Here is a 27210-nt window from a genome sequence, read left to right on the forward strand (position 1 = left end):
ATGCGTTTTTACAGGCGGCAGCGTCATCATCATCATCAGATTAATTGATTGTAATCAGTGTACGATGTGTGTGTTTTGTGTGTGTGTGTGTGTGTGTGTGTGTGAGTCCAATTTTGTTCTGGTCTACTGCCTGATCTGATAAATGTTTCAAGCAGAGCACCCTGCTGTTTTGTACATGAGATTAGACACACACACACACACACACACACACACACACACACACACACACACACACACACACACATGTACAGTGCACACACACATTTCACATGTATGCTTACAATACTAACAGCCTCTAATGCTGCACAGTAACACATATAGATAATGTTCTGGTTTTAGTCAGTGATTTTATTAAATGATTTCTGTTCATCATTGGGAGGCCTGGTCCCTTCTAAGGGATGGGAGGAGAGTTCGGGGAGAGGAGGAGTGATGAGGGAGGGAGGAACAGTTTGAAGAGCCAGGGTGAAGTTAGAGTAGCTACAGATAGACAGATAGCAGCAGAGAGAGAGAGACAGACTGGGAAAGTGAATAAAGTCTGCTGCTAATGTGGGGAAGAGACCAGAAGACAAAGAGAAAGTGTGTACAAGGGAAAGTTTTTTTTTTTTAATCAGCTTTTCCATCATTTATTTTTGCTGTCTGGTCTGTTTTCTTCATTTTATCTGCTCAGTGCTTCCCCACCTTAAAGTTAGATTTTTAGAGAGTGTGGGTGAGTGTGTGTTTTTATGTGTGTGTGATATATAAGTCATGGAACTGGAGCGTTTAGGTGGCGGCGGGGTTAAACCTGAGAGGGGCAACACTCGTCTCTACAGGATAGCACTGGCCATGTGTGTGTGTCTCTGTGCCGCTCTGCTGCTTGCACTTGTACTGGGTAAGTTCACCACACACACACACATATACACAGAGATCCACACACATTTTTCCTCAACCTGCAATATAATTTGTAAGGAATTCAACAGAAATGTATTGTACAGTATGCACACTGTCCTCAGATTATAGTACATGCAGACTGTCAATAACACACACAAGCACACTAGTGGGAGCAAAGGTCTTTGTGGAGGGCTCGTGGGTAACTTCTGTCAAACTATTTTTGGTTCATATAAGGTTTCAATACACGCCCACATACACATGCAGAACCTTGTAGCCTCCCTAAAGCACTGTGGGGAGTCAAATTGAACTCTGGGAAAAGAGAAAAGAATGTGTGTGTTGACACTTTGTGGGTATTCCCTGCAGAATGTGAAATTAATTAGCAGGGAATTGTGTGGCAGATTAATGGGTAGGGTGTGTGTATGTATGTGTTTATTTATAGGGGGCAGTGCACATTAATTAACACTGTTTTAAAAAACTTCTGTATAGATGTGCCATGGTGAGATAAACCAGTGATTTGCACCTGCGGTCTGTAGACACATAACACTGTAATGATAAAAAATAAGAGAGAAAATGGAAGTGTTACAATACTTTGACCTGATGAACATAGGCAAGGCAAGTTTATTTGTATAGCACCTTTCAACAACAACTTTACATAAGACATAAAAGGCATAAAGACAAGATAGTAAACAAACAAGAAAATGTAAAAAGACAATATAAAACATGTAAACAATATAGAAAGAATCAGATTTTACAGACCCATACTTTATGTTTGATTTAAAAAGTGCTGTATCCAGTGCAGGTCCTTATTTCCATAGGTGGAGGATTCCAGATGTTTGCTGCTGTCAGAGAAAAGGCTGGTTTGTCAGTCTTTCTGCATCTGAATGGAACAAAGCAGATGCTTCTGGCAACTTCCCTTATTTTCTTGGAGTTGCTGTTCGTGAGCTTAATGAACTGGCTCAAAGGAGAAAGAGGAGAATTGTAAATATTAGACACAAGTCCACATATACAGTTTGAAATTCTGTAAAGAAACCAACTTGTGAAGCATTAGCCACAGTATTAACATTAAGATGAAACGCATGTATAATTTTGCCTTATGGATCAAATGTTAGACAGTGCAAACTTAACCATTTTAATAACTTTTTGAACTTTTTTAAAAGTTCAATTTGAATCCAAAAAATGCCAGGAGACTTAACATTGTCAACCTTCTTATCTGTTATCTGTACATATCTGTACGTTAAATATGAAGCTACAGCCAGGAGACGGCTGGCTTAGTTTAGCATGAATACTAGAAGTAGGGGGAAATAGCTAGTCTGGCTCTGTCACATGTCTCTCAAAGGTAACACACACACAAAAAACAAACCTCACTAATTAACTTGTTACATCTCGTTTTGTTTCATCTGAACAAAAACTGAAGTGTGAAAATGACAAGTTGCGGTTTTACAGGAGTTATATAGGAAGTTAGCGAGCTTTAGTGAGATTTTTGTACTTTTGAGCAGAGCCAAGCTAGCTGTTTCCTCCTGTTTCCAGTCTTTGTGCTAAGCTAAGCTAATCGGCCCCTGGCTGTAGCTTCATATTTAACACATGAGAGTGGTATCGATCTTATCATCTAACTCTCTGCTAGAAAGCAAATAAGCACATTTCCCAAAATGTTGAACTATTCCTTTAAGAGTCAGTCTTCATGCTGACTGTTTCAGTAGTTCAGTAGTTTCAGTAGTGCGTGGTTGTGAGGATGGTCATGGCTGGGAGGAGTGCATGTGTATGTGTGTGTCTGGAGTGGGGTAAGTATTGTTTTTTTGTTACTGAGGGAAGCCAACATTTTTGTGGTGGCATTGAAGTGTAATTATGTTATGTGCCTACGTACACAGTACCACACACCCACTCTAATGGAAACCTCCTCTGGTCTCCAGCCATGCGAATGACCAGACACAGGAATGCCAAGTGGTTCTTTGATTTTTTACTTTTCATTTTTAATGAGTTTAGAGAGTGTGCGTCTTAAATGTGTGTTTGTGTACATGCATGTTTGTGTTGGTGGCCTGTTTGGTATCTCAGTAATGAACATGAGGTTGGTATTAGCAGTGACACTGGCGCCTCAGACATCTGTGTGTATACATGTTTCTGACGGAGCGGTCAAGAGGGATTGTTGAAGTTGTTCCAGGCCAAGCGGGTCGTGCAGGGTTGAAGTTGTGAGTGTGTGTATTTCTACTAAAAGTGGGCTCAACATTAAGCAACTCTCACAAGCAGCTCTAACTAGACAGCAAGACCAGTCAACGTCCGAGGTCAGACATTGTGGCGCAGCTCCGTAACGCTCCACTCATCCGTTCACAATGGGGATTTGGTTTCTAAATCTGTCAGCCTACTTCACGGGCTTGTGCTGCCTCTGCTCGCCCTCAGAGCCACATCACACAACAATGGTTTCTGTCATGAGGTTAGAGAAGCAAGCTTTCGTTCACCTTCTAGGAAGTTAAGTGCATGGGTAAACCTGTGGTCACACTACGAATAGCGAAAACAATGGGTGGCTCTATTCTGTCTTGTGGCATTCTGATTGCCCTCATTAGTGTGTGAAGTAATTACAACTGAGAGTCAAGTTTACATCAAAAACCTGATGTATATTTTACTCAAGATTTGTTTGTGATTCAAGGTATGTAAATAAAGATCATGTGGTGGTATCGAGTGATTGTAGGTGGTGACTTTCCTTAGGCAGGCAGGCATAAGGTTAAAAATTGAATCCACTAACTGTTTACTCTGTTAGTGGAGCTCTTCAGCTGTATCAACTGCACTTTGGTCTGTATTTGTCCCATTTTGATAAAGAGTGGATTGTGGGAATGTGCCTTATTGACTTCCCTCTGATAACCAGTATAATTGATGACCCATGTTGCAGCCTTTTCAAGAATACAGTATAAAAAACTGTTTTCTTTCAAGTAACATTTATTTTTTGACTTTTTAACAAAATATTGTTCAGCACTTTGCTATATGGTAGAAGCACGACTTGCTGATGACTAAATGGCTGGAAAAAGGCTCCTTGATACAAGCAGCGTTGCACACTTAAACCTCTGTTTATTGCTTTGGTGTAAGGACAGCTGAAATTGTTAGTCTTAAAAGTAGAAAAGGTAAAAGTAGATTTTCACAAAAAATGGCCCATACGGATGAGTACGCACATTTTATTGGTGATGTTTCTGTCTTAAGAAAGGTAACTTTGTTTCTATTTTGCTCTTTCTGTGTAAAACTACTATTCATTAAACTTAATCACATTGTTTTGAAAAAACTGTCTTAACACAAGGCCCACTTACCCATGTTTTCCTGTGCATACAACTGCACCTCATGGTCTTTATCAGCAGATTGAGTTTGCTCACTTGTCGCAGAGAGAGAAGGAAGCGTTAGCCAACTTTTTCTTGATGATATGTGGTTTGTTGACCTACACATCAAGTTTCCCAGGTTTCTCATGCATACACTTCAAGCAATTTATTGATCATGTCAACGTGTGCTCAAAAACTACATTTGAGCTTCTGATGAGCAAAGCAGTTAATATCCCAACACTGGTCAATGGCCACCAAGCAGTAGAGGTCTATTTGTATTAGATATGAAGTGGGTTAGTACTGCAAACGAACATGCACGCAACCTAAATGTTCTGCAAATGATCAAAACTGTCTCAGTGTGATTTTACATTTCAGTTGTCAAGCTTCATCCTAAACTCTTTTCTTCTCCCCCAGTCTCTCAAAAATCTAGTCAGGAGGAGTTTTGTCTGAGCCCAGAATGCATTGAAGCAGGTGAGGACTGGTGGTAAACAGTCACTTTACGTTGCTCTGAACATCAACATTAGTTGGACTCACTGGCTTGGGTTTAATTTTGTTGTCTCCTTCCTTCTTGTAGCGGGGTCTGTTCTTAGTAAAATGGATCAGTCCGTTAACCCCTGCGAAGACTTCTATAGTTTCTCCTGTGGCGGTTGGTTAAAGGAGAACCCGATCCCTGAGGATTCCTCCTCGTATGGCATCTACCCCTGGCTGCGGCAGCATGTAGATATCCGACTGAAAGGTGTCTTTTCCCACAAATTTCCAGAGTTCATCCACCTTGATGGGAGTACACTTGACTTAAACAGACATAAAATGTTCTATCAAAAGAAAATATAAGCTCTTTTGGTATACACATGAGAAGAAATAGCAAAGATGTGAGCTCTTTGTAATAGGAATTTCAATGGATGCCATAAACAAGGTTAAAGGCACTCTTTATTTTAAAACAGAAATGTCTTGATTTATTGATGACATGGGATGAATGTCTTTGCAGACTTAAAGGAGTACTCCACCAATTTAGTATTGCACTCCTACAACATTGTCAGATATTGTCCACACCTTCTACTTCCTTGTCAAAGCCTGATGCCTACATTACCCACAATACATCTCAACCACTGACAGTTGGGTTGGAGATTCGGTTTTGTTATTCTAGTAGCGGCTAATGTAGACTTGAGTCGCTAGCCTCAAGCAGAGATGAGGAGCGGGCTACAGAGGTCTGGTAACCCCCAACACCTGTAAACAGACTTTGATGTGTAAGATCGGTGCAGTTCCCCTTTAAAGTGACTTGTTTTGTTATAACTTATTCACAAAGCAAGATTGAACTTGTGTCCATTTTGTTTCACAAAGCCAACCAGAGATTGTTACAAAAATCACATATACAGCATATGTCTTAAAAGTTTAATTCAGGTACATTTAATAGTTGGAGCTGTGAGTTCTGACACATTGTTTTTCTCTGTCAGAGTTACTAGAAGCTCCTTCGGACCCTGATGAACTGGAGGCAGTGACCAAAGCTAAGATCCTCTACCGTTCCTGTATGAATGAGAGTGAGTCTGACACACACACAGACAAACTTGGTTTTGTCACTTCGGAGGACATTGCTTTGACATACATTCAGTCCCTGGAGACTTAGTCTAACCTTGACCATAACCACTACAATGCCTAACACCAACATCCTAACCTTAACCTAACCCTAACTCCAAATGGGAACTCAGTCCCCAGAATGTGACTTGTTTTGTCCCCACGGTGTGATACAACCATACATACGACCATAATAGAGCCAAACACACACACAAGCTGTTTACATAATGCCTTCTCTAGCCCCTAACCCAGCATTAACAATCCCAACTACATGCCCGACCCCAACACTCAACCTAACTTAAATCTGAACCTAGTTCTAACCTTAACCATAAAACCAAATCTTAACCCTCAAACAGCTCTTTGAACAAGTGAGGGCCAGCCAAAATTAAAAAATGTTCCCACTCTCCATGTCTATAAACAGGTCCTCACAAAGATACTGTAAGTCAAGAGCACACACAAAGACACAGTGATAGTATAAAATAGGACAAGTTGAGCTTTTATTGATCCCCATGGCAGATCTAGGTCATTGCAAAAGCAAAAAGATAAATCAGGTTTAAAATACAAACTTTAAAAATAGTAAAAAGAAAATCAAACAAACAAAATGCTGTACTTAATTTTAGTTTCTTAATTTTTCTGTGTGTGCTTACACAGCTATACTGGAGCAGATGGACACCAAACCGATGCTGAAAACACTTAAACAGCCTGAGTTTCGGTGGCCTGTTGTGGGAGATGGGCTCGGCGGGGAGTATCAGTGGTCGGCGGGGCAGTGGAGCCTCCTGAAGACACTGGCAGAGATGAGGAACCAGCACAGTAAGAGCGTCCTGATTCGCCTGTACGTCTCCCCCGATGACAAAAACTCCTCACACTACATCATCAAGGTCAGACATCCACAGTTCACTGATGCATGCATGTTTTTCACATTTAGATTTTTAAAGGGATATTTTGACATTTTGGAAAATATGCTTATTTGTCCGACTCATAACCCTTCAGTAAACCACAAATTTTTATTTTTACACTTCGATTTATGTACAGATTAAACAAAATAAAAGATACATTGCGTTAATTGGTGAAATTTATAGGTGCTTGGAGGCAGATTTTGTTACCTTTTGAGCAAGCCAGGCTAGCTGTTTCCAGTCTTTTCTGTATATCCTAAGCTAAGGAAACCGGCTGCTGGCTGTAGCTTCATATTTAACTGACAGACATGAGTGGTATCACGTCTAACTCTCAGCAAGAAAGCGAATAAGCATGTTTCCCCAAATGTAGAACTATTCCTTCAAAGGACCATACTGGTGGTTTTGTGGATTTTCACCAATTAAGTGCATATTGTCAATATTTTTCAGTGCTGCAGACCATTATCCAAAACATTGATTTCCTACCCTCCATACAGCACTTGGTTGCCAGCACAGTTTGAAAATTGACCAGCAGAGACCTGACAAATGTTGAGTTACAGGACGTAATCCATCACAGTAAACATTTTGCCGCCTTAATTTCATTTACATTGTGCGATAATAGTTCCTAGCAGGGACTCTATTGAAAACTTTTCCTGCTGCTTTCAAGGAAGCTTTAATAAAATAATGACATTATGGAATTTGAAAGTCAACTGCTGAGCGACAACCTTGACAGCATATCACATGGTTACAATGCTTTTTGCCTTGAATCTTGGAACGTCAATGTGGACTTGATTGTGTCATCAAAAAGAGTTTCACAGTGGGCCCTGTTCACACCTCCATAAAGGCGACGAAATGTACACTGTGATGAATTATCTACCTTAAAGTCCCAGTCTTGTATTGGTTTATGATGCCATTTCTGCCCATGTAGTTGAGGGTACACAACTAGTATTCAAAAAGTACAAAAAAGGTTTGTACACCCAAATCAATTTTTTTTGTTCATTTTATTCAGTTTTAAATGTCCGATTTTTTTTTCTCTGTGCTAAATTCTGACATTGAAAACTGAATAAAAGGAACAATCTAATGGATTTGGGTGTGCAAACCTTTTGAGTCTCAGCTCTCTTTTGTTTTTGGTTGAGCACGATGTTTTTTCTTCTACTATACAACTAGTATTCAAATGGGAACCAACTAGGAGTTACTAACTCAAATCGAAGATGTCAGAGCCTTCTTAAACATACAAGGAAAATGTTTCAAAACAGTAACTTTGATAAAATAAAGTAAAGACAACTTCACTGTGATGGATTACTTATATATCTTAAATACATAGATTTTGGAAAATGGAGTGTAATGGTTGCCTGGAAGGTAAGTAATAATCTACAAACTTTTTGGAAAAAAGTCATCTCTAATATAATATGTACACAATTTGTAGTTAAAAGATGCAAAACCACTAGCGTGGACATGTAGGTAGATGTAGATTCAGTGACTTGCTCAGTCAGTTTTATTGCTGCAGCAAAAGGTACAAGATAAACAAGCCCAAAAAACAGCAGCTAACCTGTGCTCTCTGTCTTTATGTAGCTCGATCAGGCGTCCTTGTCTCTGCCCTCCAGGGAAGACTACATCACCAACACTTCCTCTGCCCGGGCGGTGAGTTTTTGCTTCATCTCTCACCACTTTTAACTGTCATCTAAAAACTCGTCTTCCTGCAGTAGCTATTTCCTTCCTGCTTGAGTGATAAATTGTAGCAGAAAAGAATTTCCTCCACTTGAAATATTAGCAGTTAATGTTGGGTTTTTATATCAGCAAGCTTTCCAGACTCAACATTTTTACAGATGTAGTCATACTGCAAGAAATTAATTGTAGAAGAGGCTGCGATTGCCCCACTAATAGCTGCCTCATTAGGCCAGAATTAAAAAGTGTAATGAGTGACAAATTTTTCTCTGGAAAAGCTGGAAAAACTCTCGCTATCTTGCCATTAGTACACTGTCACTATCAGTATTGCTTTGTCCACCTTACAGAACATACTTTACCCACATATAAACAAGGGTCTATATTAGGTGATAAGAAAAAGCTCTACTTTAGGTTGCAAAGGTCAACTAACAGTAGATATTAGGGCTCCTAATTTGTGTTCAAACTCCACATCCCTCCCTCCCTCTGTGTCATTGTTTAATTATTAGCTATAACATTTATTATTTAACCATCTATAAACTTGTTTTATGTTACTGTTTCATTTTACTATGATCATTTTTTGCCTAATGTATTGTTTTCATTGTCTAAACTTAATAGTTATGTTAAGAAAAATGTTATATAATTAACATTACTAAGTAAAATCCAAAGAGAAACTGTTTTTGATGAGTGATCATAGGTAACTCTTGGGTGATACTTTATCTACCGTAATGGCACTAATTTGTTTTGGGGTTTTTTGCATAGGTTTAAACAGTGGTGGAGGAAGTATTCAGATCCTTTACTTAAGTAAAAGTACTAATACCACACACAAAATACTCCATTACAAGTAAAAGTCCTGCAAGTAACATTTACTTAAGTAAAAGTATGTAAATATAATCAGGAAAATGTCCTTAAAAGTATTAAATGTAGAAGTACTTATTATTACTCGTGCATTAATATAAAAGCAGGATTTGTAGTTTGAGGTGGAGGGAATTTTGAACTATTTTGTAATGGACTGCAACTAATGATCATTTTCATTATGGATTAATCTGCTGATTATTTCTCCATAAATCGATTGATTGTTTGGTTTGTAAAAATTCTGAAAATAGCTAGAAATGCCGCCACAATTACCCAGAGCCCAAAGTGACACTTTCACAATGCTTGTTTTCTCCAACCAACAGTCCAAACCTCAAAATTATTAAAACGTCGTTTCAGCTGTGATTGTACGTTTTCATGTTTTGTGTGCAAAAATCTTTATTTGTAAAGTAACTAGTAACTAAAGCTGTCAGATAATTGTTGTGAATTAAAATGTACAATATTTCCCTCTGAAATTTAGTGGAGTAGAGGTAAAAAGTGGCATGAGCAGAAAAAACTCTAGTAAAGTACAAGTGCCTCACATTTGTACTTAAGTACAGTACTTGAGTAAATGTACTTAGTTATATTCACCCACTGGTTTTAAATGTATTTTCATATTAAAATTACCAGTACACAGTACGTTTTTATTTATATTTCTAAGTCCATTTGAGCACAAGTGTTTGAATTTAGCTTAGGCTGTAAATGGTATTGGTCGTGGTTTTATTCAATGATTATTTTCTGCTGCTGTGTATCCGTATTACCTGTCATAATAAAAAAACATCAATATTACTGAATACCTAACACTGATATCGCAGTACAATAGTACCTGAGTGTGACTGCAAGTCTTTGATTGATGTCTGATGGCTTCTGATGTTCGGTAGTGGAAGTGACAGGAGCTTACAGCAATAAAAGAATAAATGACATTTGTCTTTCTGCGTCTCTCTCCCTCTCTCTCTCCAGTATCGTGCGGCCTTGCTGAGTTTGATGGTAGATATAGCCATCATGCTGGGCGCTCCAGAGAAAGAAGCACTGAACCAGATGGAAAAGGCTCTTGCCTTCGAGACCAAACTGGCTCATGTAAAGATGTCATGTCAGATAAATATAATCCCACTTAATGTATGGAGATGATTTGATAGGCCTCGGTGGCTCTGGAGCTAATTAAAACCCAGAACTATAAATGGTGAAATATGGAACTGATTCATCAACTTCACCAACAGCATAAAGGGGAAATTATCTTATGTGTAAATGTAGGATCAGTCATGTCAGTATAACATTGCTCACTGTGTCTGCAGATCCTGATTCCCTATGAAAACCGCACCAGTGAGAACATGTACAACAGACAAACACTCTCTCGTCTGCAGCGCTCCATACCACAGGTACTTTAATACAATTGCTACCAAATTCAAATCCATTAATATCTTCCCTTGTTTCTCAAAACGATACCACCGTCTTCATGGTTTCTTTTGCATATTTATTTTTGCGACTTATATGACTTGTACTTTACAACTTATTTATGACCAGAAGTCTTTATTCTACAAACACAAACTCTATAGACATCACAACTGATCTTCCTCAATCATATATAAGTGTGGATCAGTAAAATACCATATATTTGTATTGTCAGTTCTGAAATGAAATGTACACAGTATAAAGAAGTGACATCAACTCATGTTAAAAAAACTGACAGCAAAGATCAGATGATATGGACCTTTAACTACAGAAGATTTATCAATGTCAAGTTTAATTTTTGTTCAAATGCTGTTTTTAAAGCTTTTCTATCCTGAGAATAAAACTTTGAAGTAGACAACTGGTACAGTTCTTGCTAATTTAAAGAAGCCTAAAGGCAATCAGTGCCCTAAATGTACAACAAGACTAAGACTACAATCATGCTTGTGGCTTTGTGAAGCTGTACTCAGGCACAGTGGAGCTAATGCCAGGATGCTAACACGTTCACAATGACACTGCTAACATGCTGATGTCCAGCAGGTATATACCATGTTCACCATCTTAGTTTAATGTGTTGGCATGCTAACATTTGCTAATAAGTTGTAAACACACAGTACAGTTCACATCAGTTTTGCAGGTATTTAAGTATTAAGTATTGGTCAAATTAAAATTTTGACCTGATGATAGCGCTAGAGGAAAATTCAAGGGACTACAAAAGCTTCAATTTCAATTTCAATTTCAAACTGGGGGGTGCATAAATGTCTGTACCTATTTTCATGGTAATTCATCCAATATTTGTCCTGATATTTCACTCAAAACCACAATCACTGAATCAACCTCACTGTGGCACCAGATGAAAAGTCAGACCATGAATGGCTGCACCGAATTTCATACTAATCCATCCAGTAGTTGTTGAAATATTTCTGTCAGGACCAAAGCAGTGGACAGACAGTTTTGCCACACTGCTAGCATGACTAAAAACAGTGATGTCCACTATTCGTAGCAGTGAATCTACGCTTATCAAATGACTGTCAACACAGAATTTGAAATAAGCTGAAATTACAAAAGATGTATCAGTGTCATCAACTAGTTCAGATTTGATATGATGCAGTTTATATAATAATAAGAATAAAATTGCATGTAAAAAAAAGAGGTAAAAATCAACACATTTGCTTTTAAATAACGTTTTTATTCCTATATGTTTTATAAGTAACCTCTACTGTATATGTCTCCTTGTCCGTCTGTCTGTAGTTTGATTGGCTGGATTTTGTAAAAGCTGTGGTGGAGTCTAAAGTTGACCCGGCTCGGTCCATCTCCTCCTCTGAGCCCGTCATCGTCCGAGCTCCGCAGTACTTCAGGGAACTTTTCAAGCTCATTAACACCACAGATCCCAGGTACGCACACACACACACACATATCCTTGTACTTCTATCTTTGCGAGGACCATCATTGACATAATGTATTCCCTAGCCCCTTACCCTAACCTTAACCATCACAACTAAATGCCTAACCCTTACCCTCACCCTAATCCTAACCTAATTCTTAAAACCAAGTCTTAACCTTCAAACAGCCCTTTGAAATTGTGAGGACCGGCCAAAATGTCCTCATTTTCCAAAAATGTCCTCACTCACTGTAGGTAAAAAACGTGTTTCAGTCCTCACTATGTGGCAAGTACACACACACACACACACATATATATGAACAGCTAGACAGAGAACACACACAGACAGATGAGCACACACTGGAGCTTGGGGGCTCCTGCCTCTTATTCTAAGTATATTATAGTGTATAATGAGATTACATGTAGGCATTTAATTCATGTCCCTCCTCTCTCTCTCTCCAGGACTGTAGCTAACTACGTGCAATGGAGGACCGTTTTTTCCAGGATCACCACTCTGAGTCGTCGTTTCCTTTACAGATACCTGGACTACGCTCGGGTTGGTACAGAAAAAATCTTCCAAAATCTCTCTCCATATTTGGTGATTTTTAAGTTTTTAGATTAAATAAACAATTAAATGCTCCTTTATGGGTTGAGGGGCAACAAAACCCTCTAACAACCCATTAAATTATGTTAAAAATGCACTGTAAAAAACTGATTCCATTAAAAGTTGACATTTTGCAGATACATGGTTTGTAGCCGTTGGAGAAGTCCCATTTTATACAGCATGTATGGAAAGCATTGGGCTGTGGAAAAACTGGTTTAATTTTGTGCAGCTCTACTGTATACAGAAAGAACTGGCCAGGAAGTCAGGGCTTCAGCTGCCTACATTTCTTGCTTACTGTGACTCTAATTTTAACTCTCACAATGTAAGATTTACTTAACCAATATTAAAACTCGCTTTTTTTAAATGAGGAAAGAACTTTGTGTGTGAGTTGCAAGGCCACATTCTTTTCTCAAACTCTGTTTTTATGTCCCCAAATTATCATGACAGTAATTAGAGAGTTGGGAAAGTTATGTGATTTTGAGTGTCAAGTCAAGTCATTTATATTTATACAGCCCAATGTCACAAATCACAGTTGGCCTCAAGGGGCTTAGTGCTATGGTTTTCTATTTTAAGACCTTAGAGGGAACTTCATAGTGTGCCATAAACACATGTTATGATAAACGTATTTGTCATACTTAAAAAAAATATCAATGTATCACTCCCAGATTCCCAGGTTGAGAAACTTTTACAGTGTAAGTTAGCGCCATGTGGAGGAAGAGACAAAGTCACCTTGCATCTCCGTCTCTCACACCCCCACCAGGTAACAACGGGAACCACCTCTCTGACTCCGCGCTGGGATAAGTGTGTTAATTACGTTGAGAACTCGCTTGTTTATGCCACCGGGCGCCTCTTTGTCAACACACACTTCCAGGAGGACAAGAAACACATGGTGCGTGTGCGTTTTATGTGTGTGTTCTAAACATCATGACATCATGTCCTCAATTGTGGGTTTAATTTTTGTATAGGTTTAGGTGTGTAACAGATGTGTGTGTATTGACTGTATTTTGTCTGTGTGTCACCTGGAGATGATGTCAGACATTTAATGCTGTGCCTTGTGCGTCAGTGCGGGTGTGTGTGTTTATGTGGCGGTGAAAGTGAGCGCTTTATTTTATTGTAAAATAAAGCGGACACACCTATGAGTGTGTGCATGAAAGTGTGTCTGTTTTTATGTGCAAGTCCTCTGGAAGTTACATCACACATTTAATCCTCTGTCAGCTCCTGATTCATTTGAGTGTGTGTGTGTGTGTGTTTCTCAGATGGAGGAGTTGATCGAGGGCATTCGCTGGGCGTTCATCGACATGCTGGAGAAGGAGAACGACTGGATGGATCAACCAACGAAGAAGAGAGCCATAGAGAAGGTGAGAACAGCTGACAGCTTTCTCCATGTTTCCTCTGTCCCATCTCGGTTTGGACAGTAACTCCACCACCACTGTAACTTTAGAGCTCTTTTCACTTAATATATATATTTTACATATTTTTAACGTCTTTTATATTTTCTCTTACTTTGTATATTTTGACTGTTATGCACCACAACACCAAGGCAAATTCCTTGTATGTGAAAACCTACTTGACAATAAACCTGATTCTATAATAATCTCAAAAACTATTTTTGCCTATTCCCTCTTCTTTACTCTCAACTCTAAATTGTATTCTCCAATCAACATTTTTGTGCTTTAAACTTAAAGATGCATTAAGGTTTTTTTTTTTTTGGTTTTTTTGGGCCACTTGGGGGCAGCACTGTTTTGGTTTCCGACCAACTCTCAAGCAAAATATCTGGCTCTTTAGCTGATAGATGTTTGACTTTCTTCACCAGCTAGTCACTAATTTTGTTTGTCTACTGTTTGGTGCTGGTTGATGAGAGCAGTGAGAGTGAACCAAAAGTTGGTGGCCGTAAAACCAAAACATTGAGCTGAAAGATGCTAAACTTCGTGGAGGTGAGAGGAACTGCAGAGTTGGGGTTCATCACTATGAGCAACACGAGCGGCACTTGTCACATACAAATAGTCATGTGATCCATTGTTAATATAAATATATTGGTTATAGCTGCTTTTTCCTCTGATTTCCTTCCTTTTTTTTTGCTCTCAACTTAAAGCTGACTTTTCAGATGACTTTGTTTAAGTGCCCACCAACGTCTGAGAATAATATCTGGCACTTCAGCTGCTGTTGTCAAATTGATGACAATGTTTTCTTAATTTGCTTGTGTTTTGTCTATTTGCAAGTGTTTTCTTAAGTTGCAGTGCATTTGCCCTTGTCGGCCACCGTATAAATGTCACGTGTAAATGTCACGTAAAGCCCAAACAATGAGTTAAAAGAGGTTAAAACGTGGGTTTGTGAGTATGAGTGATCCCTTTTCACATTACACAGTCATTTAATTTATTCTTGAAATAAAATTATAAATTATTGCAGCTTTAAACCATAATATTGACCGACTTGTAATGAGAATTTTTTGCTTTGATGTCTGTGGATTCTGCTTTATCTCATTTCATCATGAGTGCTCACACATTTTTGATTTAAGACCTTTTTTCTCCTTTGACACAGCAGTGCCGTGCTGTCCTTCATTTTACTGTCTTTGTAGGTGGAAAGTTAAAAAGTTCTTTGTTTCTTTCATGAAGTACTTTTCTCCTTGAACCAAATTACTCCTCACCCGCCAACTTTGCTACAACAATAATATTGAAAACATTTAAACAAACCATGTCCACCTAGAGTTTTTGTCACTACCACAAGCATGTTAGACTTGCACAGTTCAACAAGGACCATCATTGCATTTAGATACTACCTCTTTATTGTTCCTACTGGCTCTTTATTTCTTATGTAACAGAGCCATTGTAGGGACTCATGAACATTTTTGTCAGGGCACCGTGACTCTCAAAGTCTTCACTCTTTATTGCTTGTTATAGAATTTAATCTTATTAAATGTTTGCACTCACTGTCAGTTACGCTGAACATGTGTCTATGCTATTTATGATTATGTAAAAACCTGTTTAAACTCTCCATAACGTTCACTTTGTTGTCTCACTCTCTCAAGGCTCATGCAGTCCTGGCTAAGGTTGGCTACCCTGAGTTTATTCTCAACGATACCTACCTCAATGAAGATTTAAAGCAGGTTTGTATAGCACTGCTGTAAGCTAGTTCTTTAGCATAGCAGAGGGACAACATGGGATCAAAAATGAATAATGGCTTGGGGGAGAAAGCACTGTAAAATTAAAAAATAGGTTGGCAAAAAACTTGATAGTTCTTTATTTTATTTTCTTCAAGGTTTTTCCTTGCTTTCATCTACTCACCCATAAATGGGACTTCAAATGATTCATAGGCTTAGAGATTCTCACCAGTTAGTTTAAGATTAAGATTTTTTTAAATAAGAAAATAACTGAACACCATCACATCTATTTTTAAAATCTTAACAGCCTAAAAGAACAAAGATGGCAAGCTGGCAGTAACTCAGAGGGGCAGCTGAAACTAAATTTATTTTCCTGATGGAATATTTGCACATCATAGCATAAGTTTGGGGTTTCTTTTGGAAAAGTGCAGTACGTAACATTTGCATTTATTTGCATTTGTGCATGTTTTAGCTAGCGTTCAGTGAGAAGGACTACTACGGGAACGTGATGCAGACGTTGAAGTTCATCGCCCAATCTGATATCGCCTGGCTCCGAAAGAGCGTCCCACGTACAGAGTGAGTGGCAGGTCTAATCTCTGTCAACTTGATGTGTGACTTTTTGTGTTTTACTTGCTGACATGTCATAATGTGTGTGTTTGCATTGCAGGTGGTTTACAAACCCAACAACTGTGAATGCCTTCTACAGTTCCTCCACAAATCAAATCAGTAAGATACAATATATGATTGATTACCGAGACACGATTTTTTTTATTTAATCATTCAGTAGTTCTTGACTTCTGAAGCTCTGACGATGCTACACTACACTGCAGTTCAGTGATTTCAATTAAGTATCTGCCTAGGATACATTTTTTTGGGATTATTATTCACCTAAAATGACTGAGTAGGCATTTCAGTGTCAGAAGTAATTGGGAATTTGCATTAAAAACATACTAAAACTGACAGAGAAGACATGAGGAGTGCTTTCTAAAACAGGTGAAATGTGATCTGTTTTATAACAGTGACTCCCCAAGGAAATCCCACTTTTTAATCACAAATAACTGTGCCTCACACACGCTGAAATAGAAAAAAGGTCTTTGAAAATTGCCCAACCTTCTGCAGTAAATGAATCCTGTCTGGACACGGCTAAAGACACACAAACTAAAACTATTTTGATCTTCTCATTTAGGATTCCCCGCTGGAGAGCTTCAAAAACCCTTCTTCTGGGGAAGAGAGTATCCAAGGTGAGATTAAAGAACTGTGACACGCTCTGCTAACAGACCAAAGAAATGCCACCTCATGCTTTACTCAGGAGCAATGTGGAGCTCTGAAATAATTATTCTAACATGAACCTCCTGACAGAACAGAACTGTAGTGGTAAGGCCTGTGGATAAACAGCATATTACCACATGCTCCACAGATCATGAAACATTAGTATGTAAGTTTCTTAATACGTTATAAGTTTCATAACAAAGTCCTATAATATACTGTATGTTTTCATTAAATTTCATTAAATCCATTGGTAAATATTTTACAACCATAAATGATATAATCCTCAATACTTTCATACAGTATATAATTAAAGATATGTCTGAAATTATTCATAATCCTAACAAGTAATTTCTAAAACTGTGTTTTTCCAAATGGAAGTTCCAGCAAATCGCTTAATGGTACCATACTCCCTACTATGGGTTTTCAAGATGCATGCGCAGCCGGGGAGTAGAAAACACATTGCTACAATATCATGATAGCTTAATTATTGACATGTTCAGTATTTAGAAATAAAACACTTTTACCACATGCCTGTCTTAGCCTGACAGCGCTAGCTAGCTAACATGACACATGCAATTTCAATGAGAAACGGGACTTAAAACAGGAATTTCTTCCTCACCAGCTTCTGTTCAAAACTATCCACCACCATCCAGTACTGCACCATATAAAATCCAGGGCTCTGACTAGATCGCTAGAATTAATAGCTAATTATGTTCTCTGAGCTAACCGGGAGGTTTACCTCTCAGGATAATGAACATTTTCTCCCCATTACTTTTGCAATTCATGCAGTTTAAGATATAAAAACATCTACCCATGTTGATCTCCTCATAAGCTGTCAGTCATTCTGGTTTGTTTTCTACCCCCGTGCATCTCACGGATGACGTCGCGCTTAAACTATAGAGACTGCCGTAGCTGGCAAGCTCTCCCCTGGCATTTTGGTGTCAGCATTGTAGATCATTTCATTAAATAAAGAGTTATTGAAGGGTACAAATATCTCTCCAAGCTAGCGAGCCTGCAAACTGTCCGATTGGTTTACATAGTTTATTGACTCCTCCTCTCTGTCAACCATTTCATTCCATTTAAATGAAATAATTTTGTCACACAGTCTTGTTGTTTTAAATGCCGGTGTGACCGTAGCATAACTGATTCTACTCAGAAAAGGAGCCATGTGACTAAACTTCATCCCCTTGTTGTCTGTTTCCAGATCTTTAAGTTATGGTGCCATTGGGGTAATAGTAGGACACGAGTTAACACACGGCTTTGACAATAACGGTAAATACTGATCTCCAAGAATGACCTCAGAAAGCATCCACAATAACATAAGAGAACTCTAACACTGTGATTTTTTTTGTGTGTGTGATGCTTTTCATGAACAGGTCGCAAGTATGACAAAAATGGCAACCTTGACCAGTGGTGGAGCAACTTGTCTGTAACAAGCTTCACTGAGAAGACCCAGTGTATGATTGACCAGTACAATGGCTACCACTGGGAGGAGGCAGGCCTAAATGTAAGAACCTGAGTTTGAATCTACTGAATTTACAATAACTGCAACAGGAGAAAGAGTTTAAAATAATACCATAAACCCCTTAAAACACACGTGTATACAAATAACGATCAAAACAAGAATATTCTTGCATAATAATGTAAAGTGTGTATTTTGCAACTGAAAACAGTTGACGTGCATGTCTGATGCTTCCAGTATATTTCTGTCTTTAGCTTGTGTGCATATTTAACGTGTTTCAATAGTAAAGGGTGCACAGTTCAGAGCCGGGATGCCCTGATCCAGAATTAACTTTTGTGATCGTAACCTTTGTAAACACTTGGTGAAGGAATAAGATGTGAGAATCTGTGCTTTGTGGATGTTTTATTCTGTAGGTGCGAGGCAAGAGGACTCTGGCAGAAAACATAGCAGACAATGGAGGAATAAGAGAGGCTTTTAGGGTATGATCTGTTTTCTTACATGACGCTCTCACTCTTGTCGATAATCTGTCTCTACTGCATCTTTGAGCGACCAGTGAAGAAAAGTTCCTTTTAAACTAGCAAAAATTGCTACACAGGCCTTTCTTAGAGCAGACATTTTGACCTGTCATGTGGAAAGTTACAGCTGTAACTAATAAAGTTAATGATGACTGTATTGCATTTAGGTGTGCCAGTAAGCCATGCCAATAAGCCAGCATGAATACCAGTGCCCTCGCACTGACACTCTTATTAGTTACACATGTGTTTGTTATTAGCTACAACTGTCTTTGCTATTAGTTACACCTGGGCTTCTTAGCTGCACTTGTGCTTGTTATTAGTTTTGCATTTATTCATTTGTTTTATGTTTTGTGTTTTTATGATGCCTTGCTGCAAAAATAGTTTCCTCTTGTGAGACAATAAAGATCTGAACTGTTACCTGTATTTCACAAAGCACTATTTATAAAACAAAAAAGTTGTCATTATATTTTTGTTGTTATAGTCCAGGTGAGAAAAGTTTTGTCTTTATATTTGTGTGCAGGCGTACAGGCGGTGGGTAGATGAGAGCAGAGGTGGTGTGGAGGAGCCTCGGCTGCCTGGAGTCGGACTGAACAACAACCAACTGTTCTTCCTGAGCTATGCACATGTAAGGACACAAACTATTCCCTGCCAATGCCATGCTTTAACCAGTAAAAGTATTCATGTGCACTTATGTTGTCATGTCTGAAAACACTGGTATTTCCTATAAGCTACTCAGCAATATATAAGTAATAAAAACTAGATCCACATTTAACATACGTACTTAGTACACACAGATAAGCAAATCATCCATCCAATGTGCTTGTACTCTGCAGGTGAGATGCAACTCATACAGACCAGAAGCAGCCAGGGACCAGATCCAGAGTGGAGCTCACAGTCCACCAAAATATAGGTGAGCACACACACACACACACACACACACACACACACAGATGAATGCACACACAATCCTTACAACCTGACCTTAACCATCACTGTTGCCCTGCAGAGTTATCGGTGCGATGAGTAACTATGAAGAGTTTCGGAAAGTGTTCAGCTGTCCTGAGTCATCAATTATGAACCGAGGCGCACAGTCCTGCCGGGTGTGGTGACCTTTGGCATCAGCTTGACCCTAAAAACCAGGCCAGAGCTGTCAGCAGGACGTCTGTTGGAAAGGCTGATAATGCTGGACTTAGCCAACATAGTTTACATTATGTGGGAACAATGAAGCAAAAATGAAGCAAAGTTGTTCTCACTGAAAAAATACACCGTAACGCATAAACAGACTGACTATTGTATATTGTTACTTCACAGGTACATTTACTGCATATGTTGCAGTAACTGGATAAATTATGACTGAAGCCGTTTGTTAAGGACCATAATTTATGGATTATAGAAATGTTGTGAAAAAACAGCCCCTTTTTACAACAACAGCGCTATATGTACTGTGTAATGTGTGACTTGATGAAGCTAGAAGCTTTCTTATGGGAATAAAAACTGTATATATTAAAATAAAGGTACAATGACTAGAATTTTCTTTTTTTTAACTGGATACCAAAAGGATTACAGTAACTGTGGGGAGCAGAAATATATTAGGTCAATATGTGCATATATTCTTTAGCAGCCTTGTTGATAATTTCTCCAGTACTCTAAACCAAAGTTTGGCCATAAATATGAGCAAAAAATGCAAAATAGAATGCATAAATATTCAAGTTAGATATTCACAGTCCACATTGATCTCACATTAAGTCTTTAACGTATTTTTCTTTTTTTTCCGTTGTGGTAGCTCATATCATAATTTAGTACTTGCAGAGGAGTTCAACAAGAAATAACAAACTTATTTATAGAGCACTTCGGGGGTCCTTTGATACATGTTGGTCGTGTCTTGGTTTCCGTCCCCACTTTATTTCAATTTTGGTCTTGTGTCAGACATTTATATTCATTCTGCTGCAGTTCAGCCCGAGGCAAATGAACTCTCAGAATTACAAGCACTCAAAATACAAGATGCACTCTCTCCATTTGTCTTTCTGTCTCTGTTACTGAGCAGCACTTCTGTGGTGAACTCACACACCAGCTTGTTTGTAGTATTTGATGTGGAATAAAGTGAGTATTTACATGGCATATTCAACAAGTTAGTCAGAAAATGTGAAGGATATATCTTCTGAATATATTGTTTATCAGGAGTAATCATTAAAAGGCACGACTGTTATTCCTAAATGTTCAGGTTTTGTTTATAGATTAAAATGATTGTCACTAGAAAATTTCATTTCATTTCATTAATTTCATCTGTTTCTCTTTTTTCAAATTTATCTTGCAAACTTTTGAAGCACTCTCACAGTTTTGACACATGCAGTTTAAAGGAGCAGTGTGTAGGATTTAGTGGCATCTAGTGTTGAAATTGCAGTTTGCAACCATTTGAATACCGCTCGCCTCACCCTCCCCTTCCAAGCGTGTAGGAGAAACTACGGTGGCCGCGGTGGTTTGGTTTGTCCATTCTGGGCTACTGTAGAAATGTGGCGGTGCAACATGGCGGCCTCTGTGGAAGGGGACCCGCTCTCTATGTAGATAAAAACGGCTTATTCTAAGGTAATGAAAACACAGTGATTCTTATTTTCAGGTGAATACACACTAATGAAAACATTCTTATATACATATTCAATTTCTGCCAATAGCTACTCCTAAATGTTACATACTGGACCTTTAATACTAGAGCTGCAACTAAAGGTTATTTTCATCATCAGTTTATCTTATATTATTTATCTTTTAGTCAGAAAAAAATGTCAAATGTCAGAAAAATGCCCGTCATAATTACTAATTAAAAAGTTTTATTATCAGTGTTTTTCTTGATATATAATATTTTTGTAACTTAATGGGGCAAATGATTGCTTATAACTTTTCCTTCACTATAGTAAATGTTTGTATCTGTATGCTGTGATAATGGTTCACTGTGTTGCTGTTTTTGGTTGTGCTTCTCTCCGTCAGGTTCTAATAAAACTCTGAGACATTATGCCGTTCCTTCACCTTGTAACTTTGCTGTGATTGATAAGGTGAGTTGGAAAATGTGTGTGTGAGACAGAAGCAGAGTGAGGTGGCAGTCAGTGGATGGAGGGTGCTGATGGATGAAGGACAAAAGACATTAAGAGATTGGGATTCCATCTGAAAGCATGTCCATTTATTGATTTTCCTCCTGACCTGCTATTACACACACAGACATATCACATCTCATTCATTTATGTCAGCAGTTCCCATGGCAACTTATTCTGTGTTCTTACAGGAGGCTCTTGAACCTGTCACTGTGTGTATGTGTTTGTATGTGTGTCTTTCAGTGTGTCTTACATTGCCAGGCAGGGGGTAACATTAATGACTTGTATCTGTGGCAACACCAGCGGCAGTCTCATCAGTACACACCAATTAGAAGAATAGTCCAGTGCCTCAGTCTGTAATGGTGTGTGTGTGTTGGGGTGATTAAGTAAGATGGATGATAATGAGCAGAGATCTCCTTTTACCAGATGTGTAAGCAACATCATGCATCAGGCCCCTGGCAGCCATTCTTACACACTGACATTTATTATCAATGGCAGATTCGACCGCTGATGTACAAGAAATAGATTAAACGACTCACTTTTTTTGTACTTTCTCTCACTGTCACTCTGATACAGCCTCCTCCTGGCCCTTCTAACATTCTGACTTTTGAGTCTGTAATTTACATGTTTAAGGCCGGGTCATAACAGTATTTAAAATGGCAACACCTTGCAGCAAATTCAATTCATTCCAATGGAAGGGCAGCACAATCCAAAATCACTGCAAATTTTTCACGTCAAGTTCAACTTTTTATTTTTTATTTATTTTTGTTTGTTCATTACAGAGCCCCCCTGGGGTCAGCTGAGAAAAAAAAGAGTCACGTGTAAACCTGTACTCAGTTTACAAATCTGTGCACACGGTTTATAGACTGTGCGCTCGGATTTGCAATCCGTGTACCCTTAAATCAAGATAAATTGGATTTACTTTGCAGATGCGGTCACTGTTGAAATGCTCTCTTCCTTGTTCTCTGAAGAAAGAAGTTTGCAAATTATTATTATTATTATTATGAATTCAAGAGCACAGATTTGTAAACCGAGAATACAGATTTACATATGGCTTTTGTTTTTTTCACAGCTGACCCCAGTGGGGCTCCGTAGATATTTAGCTATATCAACATATAAGCATTGCATCTGTATAAAACATATGGGAATGACCCAAGCAGCAGTAACTTATTAAATGAATACAAGAAAAAGTATATAATTAAATACATTTTAAAACATGTGATGGAATAGTACAATAAAATAAAAAAATAGAACAAAAATATATTTAAAAAATATGTATTAAAAACAATAATAAGTGGGCGGTTATATATACTGCCATTTGTTCACATAATCTTAGGGCCTTTTTCTAAGAGATTGTAGATGAAGTCTTAAATCATTTTCAAAACCTGAAAACATTGAACAAACCTTTAAATATTTATATAGAGAGAATTTTGCTATTATCACAAACGTCAGTCAAAGTGAGTTTAACTTTGGTGATCATAGCACACTTTTGAGTACAATCAAAATATATTTTTGGAACAACAACAACACGCCTGAAAATGTGTAGATTGAAGCTTTTTTCCAGTGTGTATTTGTCTAATGTTTGTAGCTGTAAACTGCAGCCCCTGCAGTCAGCCCTGCTAATCAGAGACTAACATGAGAATCAGTCCCTGCAGCTACCTCTATGCTCTGCATTGGTAGAGCAGTTAATAATGAGCTACTGCCTGACTTTGTGCCATTACTTCATTGAATTGTGATGAATCTACTTTAGTAGCCAGTGTAAAAATGACAGCTAAGGAGATTAAACCACTGATTTGTCACCTGGATCCAGTCCATGTTAAACAAAACCACACCACTCTGCACACATTAATAAATCAAGTCACAGAAGGGCAAAAATAGACCCCAACAATCAACAATTCATAAATAAAAAGTGCTGCATGCGATTTGTGGCATCCGGAGATTGGGCCACTTGGGGGTAGCAAACAAGCTGTAAACACAATATTGACATTTTATCACATCATATAGTTGTTGTAGTGAACGTGCCAACAGTTGGCTTTTTACACTTCCAGAAGACACATTAGCATTCATTTGGAGTCGCGTTTCTGGCCACCTGGTGAATATAAGTCCAATATTCACTCTTTTTTTTTTTTTTTGCTCCGTTTTGGTCTCCACCAACTCCTAGGAAAAATGTCTGGCTCCAATTCACATTACACATACTGATTTAATCAATTGGTAATATAAAAATATTGATTATTACAGCTGTAAGGATTGTTATCACAGTTTCAAGCTTTTTGGGGTATTGAACATGTACACTTACCAACAGGGGGGCATAAAAACACAAGACTGTCAAAAGAGCTTTATTGGATACTCACTAGGCTTCTCACAGCCCATGGGTTGAAATGTGGATTTTGATATGAGCCTTACTACAGGTGGAGTTTACTGTGTGTGGGTTGTAGAAACTGCACTTTAAAATGGTTTTCCCAATGTTGGTGCAATATTTCCTTCCCTTTTATTACTTCTGACATTGATGTTCGGTTTGCCTTCTGTACTGAGTTACCCGTTTTGGGGGTATGTTGTATTTGCAGCATTTCCCATGTATTTTTGACCTTGGAAACTGTATTTGTGACCTCCATGACAAAGCACAGGTGTGCTTATTTAATGTCATTATAAGATCTGGAGCTCCTTGCATTGGATTTAAGTGTGCAGGGGCATTTTGTTTTTGTTGCCACATTTGAATATTCTTGAATAAAAATCCCATTCTTTTCCCATAAGGTGTCAATATTTTGTCACTGACTCACCCTGCACTCAGGGGTGTACACAAATAATCTGTCCAACACAATGCAACCCTATGGGAGCCAATTCCTCCAATCTATGGATGGGTATTATGACGATATACCGTACAGTATGATGGTAGAGTTGTAGAGATTTTGCTACACTGTATTTCTATCTGTGGTTGTATTTGTGAACATTGTTGCTAATCAATATGCAGCATTGGTAATATTGGATTTCCAGGATTGTTGCATCAATGTGGTTAAGTAACTCGATTTATTAAAGGCAGAATGAGTAGGATTTGTTGGCCCCTCCTCCCCATCTTAACGACACCCGAAGCACACGCCCAATGCTGACAACGTTGCTGTATCGGTTCTTCAACATTCAGCAGCTATATACCAGCTCATTACAAACATTAGCACTAAGTCTCCGATAATCAACTTACTACGTTGGTTTGGGACTGCCGCGGTAACTGGCCGTCAAGTGTTAGACACAAAGTGATTCTAAACTCAAACTCAGCACTACAGACTTCAAGGCTTATTTTCTCAAAATGTAAAATTATTTACATTGGTTGATATTAGGACTTTGATAGTAATACACTGCTTGTACGTACACTGCTAGCTGCTATTTTTGGAACGTTACATTTGTGGTAAATGGAAAAGCCGATACTTTAGCGAGCTAACTAAGCTAACCGCTGGCACCTACCTGTCCAACAGCCGACAGGCCAACTCTGCGTCGCTCTTCATCCCCATCCTCTCCTTCAGTGCTCGCCAGCAGGTGAAAGCCAACGCCAGATTCACTCTCGTTTTGGAACAAGCTTTGTCTGTTTGGCGTTTCACCTCGCTATATTTGCTTTTTTTTCGGTACTCTGTCCACAATTTTCATAGCTTCCTCTTGGATGCATGCTTACGATCTGGCTTCTAGTCACTACGTTTTTATAGAGTCCCGACCTCACACCCTGTGTGCTGTTATTGGCTGGTTGGCTACACACCCACTGTCCAAAGGTTGACACCCAGAAACGTCCTGAACACAGCAAAATAAGAAAATAAAGGCAGAGGGCAGCATCTCTGCAGATACAGACACCACCACACACTTCTAGTGGGTCATAAGTGATGATTGAGAGGGATTCTTTTTGTATGAGTATATACATTGTTTTAGGAAAATCCTACTTATTTTGCCTTTAAGTATTGTTTCATTGGATAAGCCAAAAACAGACATTTAAATCTGGTTATTTTATCTTTAAACTGTTTTTCAGTTGAATTTAAAGAAAATTTACCCTGCAGATTTGTCAAGCTAAGCAGCAAGTGGCTAGCCAGTGGATTTTTCCATTTGTAACATCAGCTCAAAAGGCAGCAGTTTTTTCTGCTGTCAGGGGCTCAAACATGGTCTAATGCCCAGACCAAAAAGCAAACACCTTGTCTTTTGTGTCCTTCAAGTTCTCCTTACGTGGAAGTGATGACAAATGTGAATGATCCCCTGAAACACATCCAATCACTGTATCATTACAACTTGCTGTCAAAGAAACCCACCCAAAAAAAAACACACACACACACACACACACACACACACACACACACACACACACAACAATCTCTATCTGCTGGGTTAGACAGATACAGTCCTGTCATGCAATTCTGCTTCTGTCCAATAGAGGGCAGGGAAAACATGCCTGAGGGGCATTTTTGACGTGGTGTACAGATTACAGATGGGCCCAGTAATCACACAGATTAAATTTAGCTTTCTGAGAGGTGAAAATGGCTCTTCTCAGATATCACACTATGACCTTTTATCAAATCGGGGTTTCCTCAGGCACTGCTGAAGTCATCACACCTCTCGCAGTTTTCTTTATCAAGCTTGTGGCCCTCAGCTGCCTCAATCTTTATCTTTTTCTGGCTCCTTATCCTGCGACTGAGTATGTGAAAGAGAAGCAGAGTGAGCATGTGATACGCTTAATCTGCGTGTGTCTGCATCTATCTTCTCTGTTTCTGGCCTGTAACTGTAATCAAATCTTTGAGCCTCTAAGAGGCCATGAAGATGACTTTACTCTATTTCTCATCTCATGCCCCTCCCTATGACCTCCCTCTTCCATCACCCCCCACTTACAGTATCCTTCCTGGCCTCATTAGCTAATGCTCAAATGACATTTAGAAATTATGAATGCCGCTGACCACCAAGAAGATGCAGAGAATAGATAGACAGAGATAGCAGAGAGGAAAACAGAGATGAATAAATGGATACATAGAAGGAGATGGAGATGCAGAGGTTGGAAACTGTGGAATTGAGGACACTCAAACTTTGCGTGAATTATTAGATAATTTCTGAACACACTTGTGTTTGATAGACACGGCGAGGAGGGCAACCTCTAATGTCTTGAAATTTTGAAAAAAAACTTGTGCAAGCAGCAATTTTTGCAATTTGGATGATGGAACATAAGGCGATGTTCATGAATGTATTCAGTCTACTTTAACTCCAACC

The 27210-nt window shown here is 38.7% G+C and overlaps 1 protein-coding gene across 4 annotated transcripts; it reads left to right on the forward strand.

The window, feature by feature from the left end:
• The first annotated feature begins 472 nt into the window (after window positions 1-472).
• On the forward strand, window positions 473-20420 carry phex (phosphate regulating endopeptidase homolog, X-linked). Of its 4 annotated transcripts, none has more exons than XM_044176298.1 (22): window positions 473-868; window positions 4575-4631; window positions 4735-4896; window positions 5612-5695; window positions 6381-6607; window positions 8192-8260; window positions 10094-10210; window positions 10426-10509; window positions 11831-11973; window positions 12423-12516; window positions 13325-13453; window positions 13821-13922; window positions 15590-15667; window positions 16134-16237; window positions 16329-16387; window positions 16848-16902; window positions 18135-18202; window positions 18307-18437; window positions 18806-18871; window positions 19428-19532; window positions 19741-19817; window positions 19914-20420. In XM_044176298.1, exons 1-22 carry the CDS (start codon window positions 745-747, stop codon window positions 20014-20016), a joined length of 2238 nt encoding a protein of 745 aa, XP_044032233.1. In that variant the 5' UTR covers window positions 473-744; the 3' UTR covers window positions 20017-20420. The 4 variants fall into 4 exon arrangements, with proteins under 4 accessions (XP_044032233.1, XP_044032235.1, XP_044032234.1 ...); XM_044176300.1 differs by lacking the exon at window positions 473-868 and adding an exon at window positions 2130-2203; XM_044176299.1 differs by lacking the exon at window positions 473-868 and adding an exon at window positions 2458-2645.
• The last annotated feature ends 6790 nt before the right edge of the window (window positions 20421-27210 follow it).

Source organism: Siniperca chuatsi, linkage group LG19 (assembly GCF_020085105.1).
Source record: "Siniperca chuatsi isolate FFG_IHB_CAS linkage group LG19, ASM2008510v1, whole genome shotgun sequence".
NCBI classification, from domain to species: Eukaryota; Metazoa; Chordata; class Actinopteri; order Centrarchiformes; family Sinipercidae; genus Siniperca; species Siniperca chuatsi.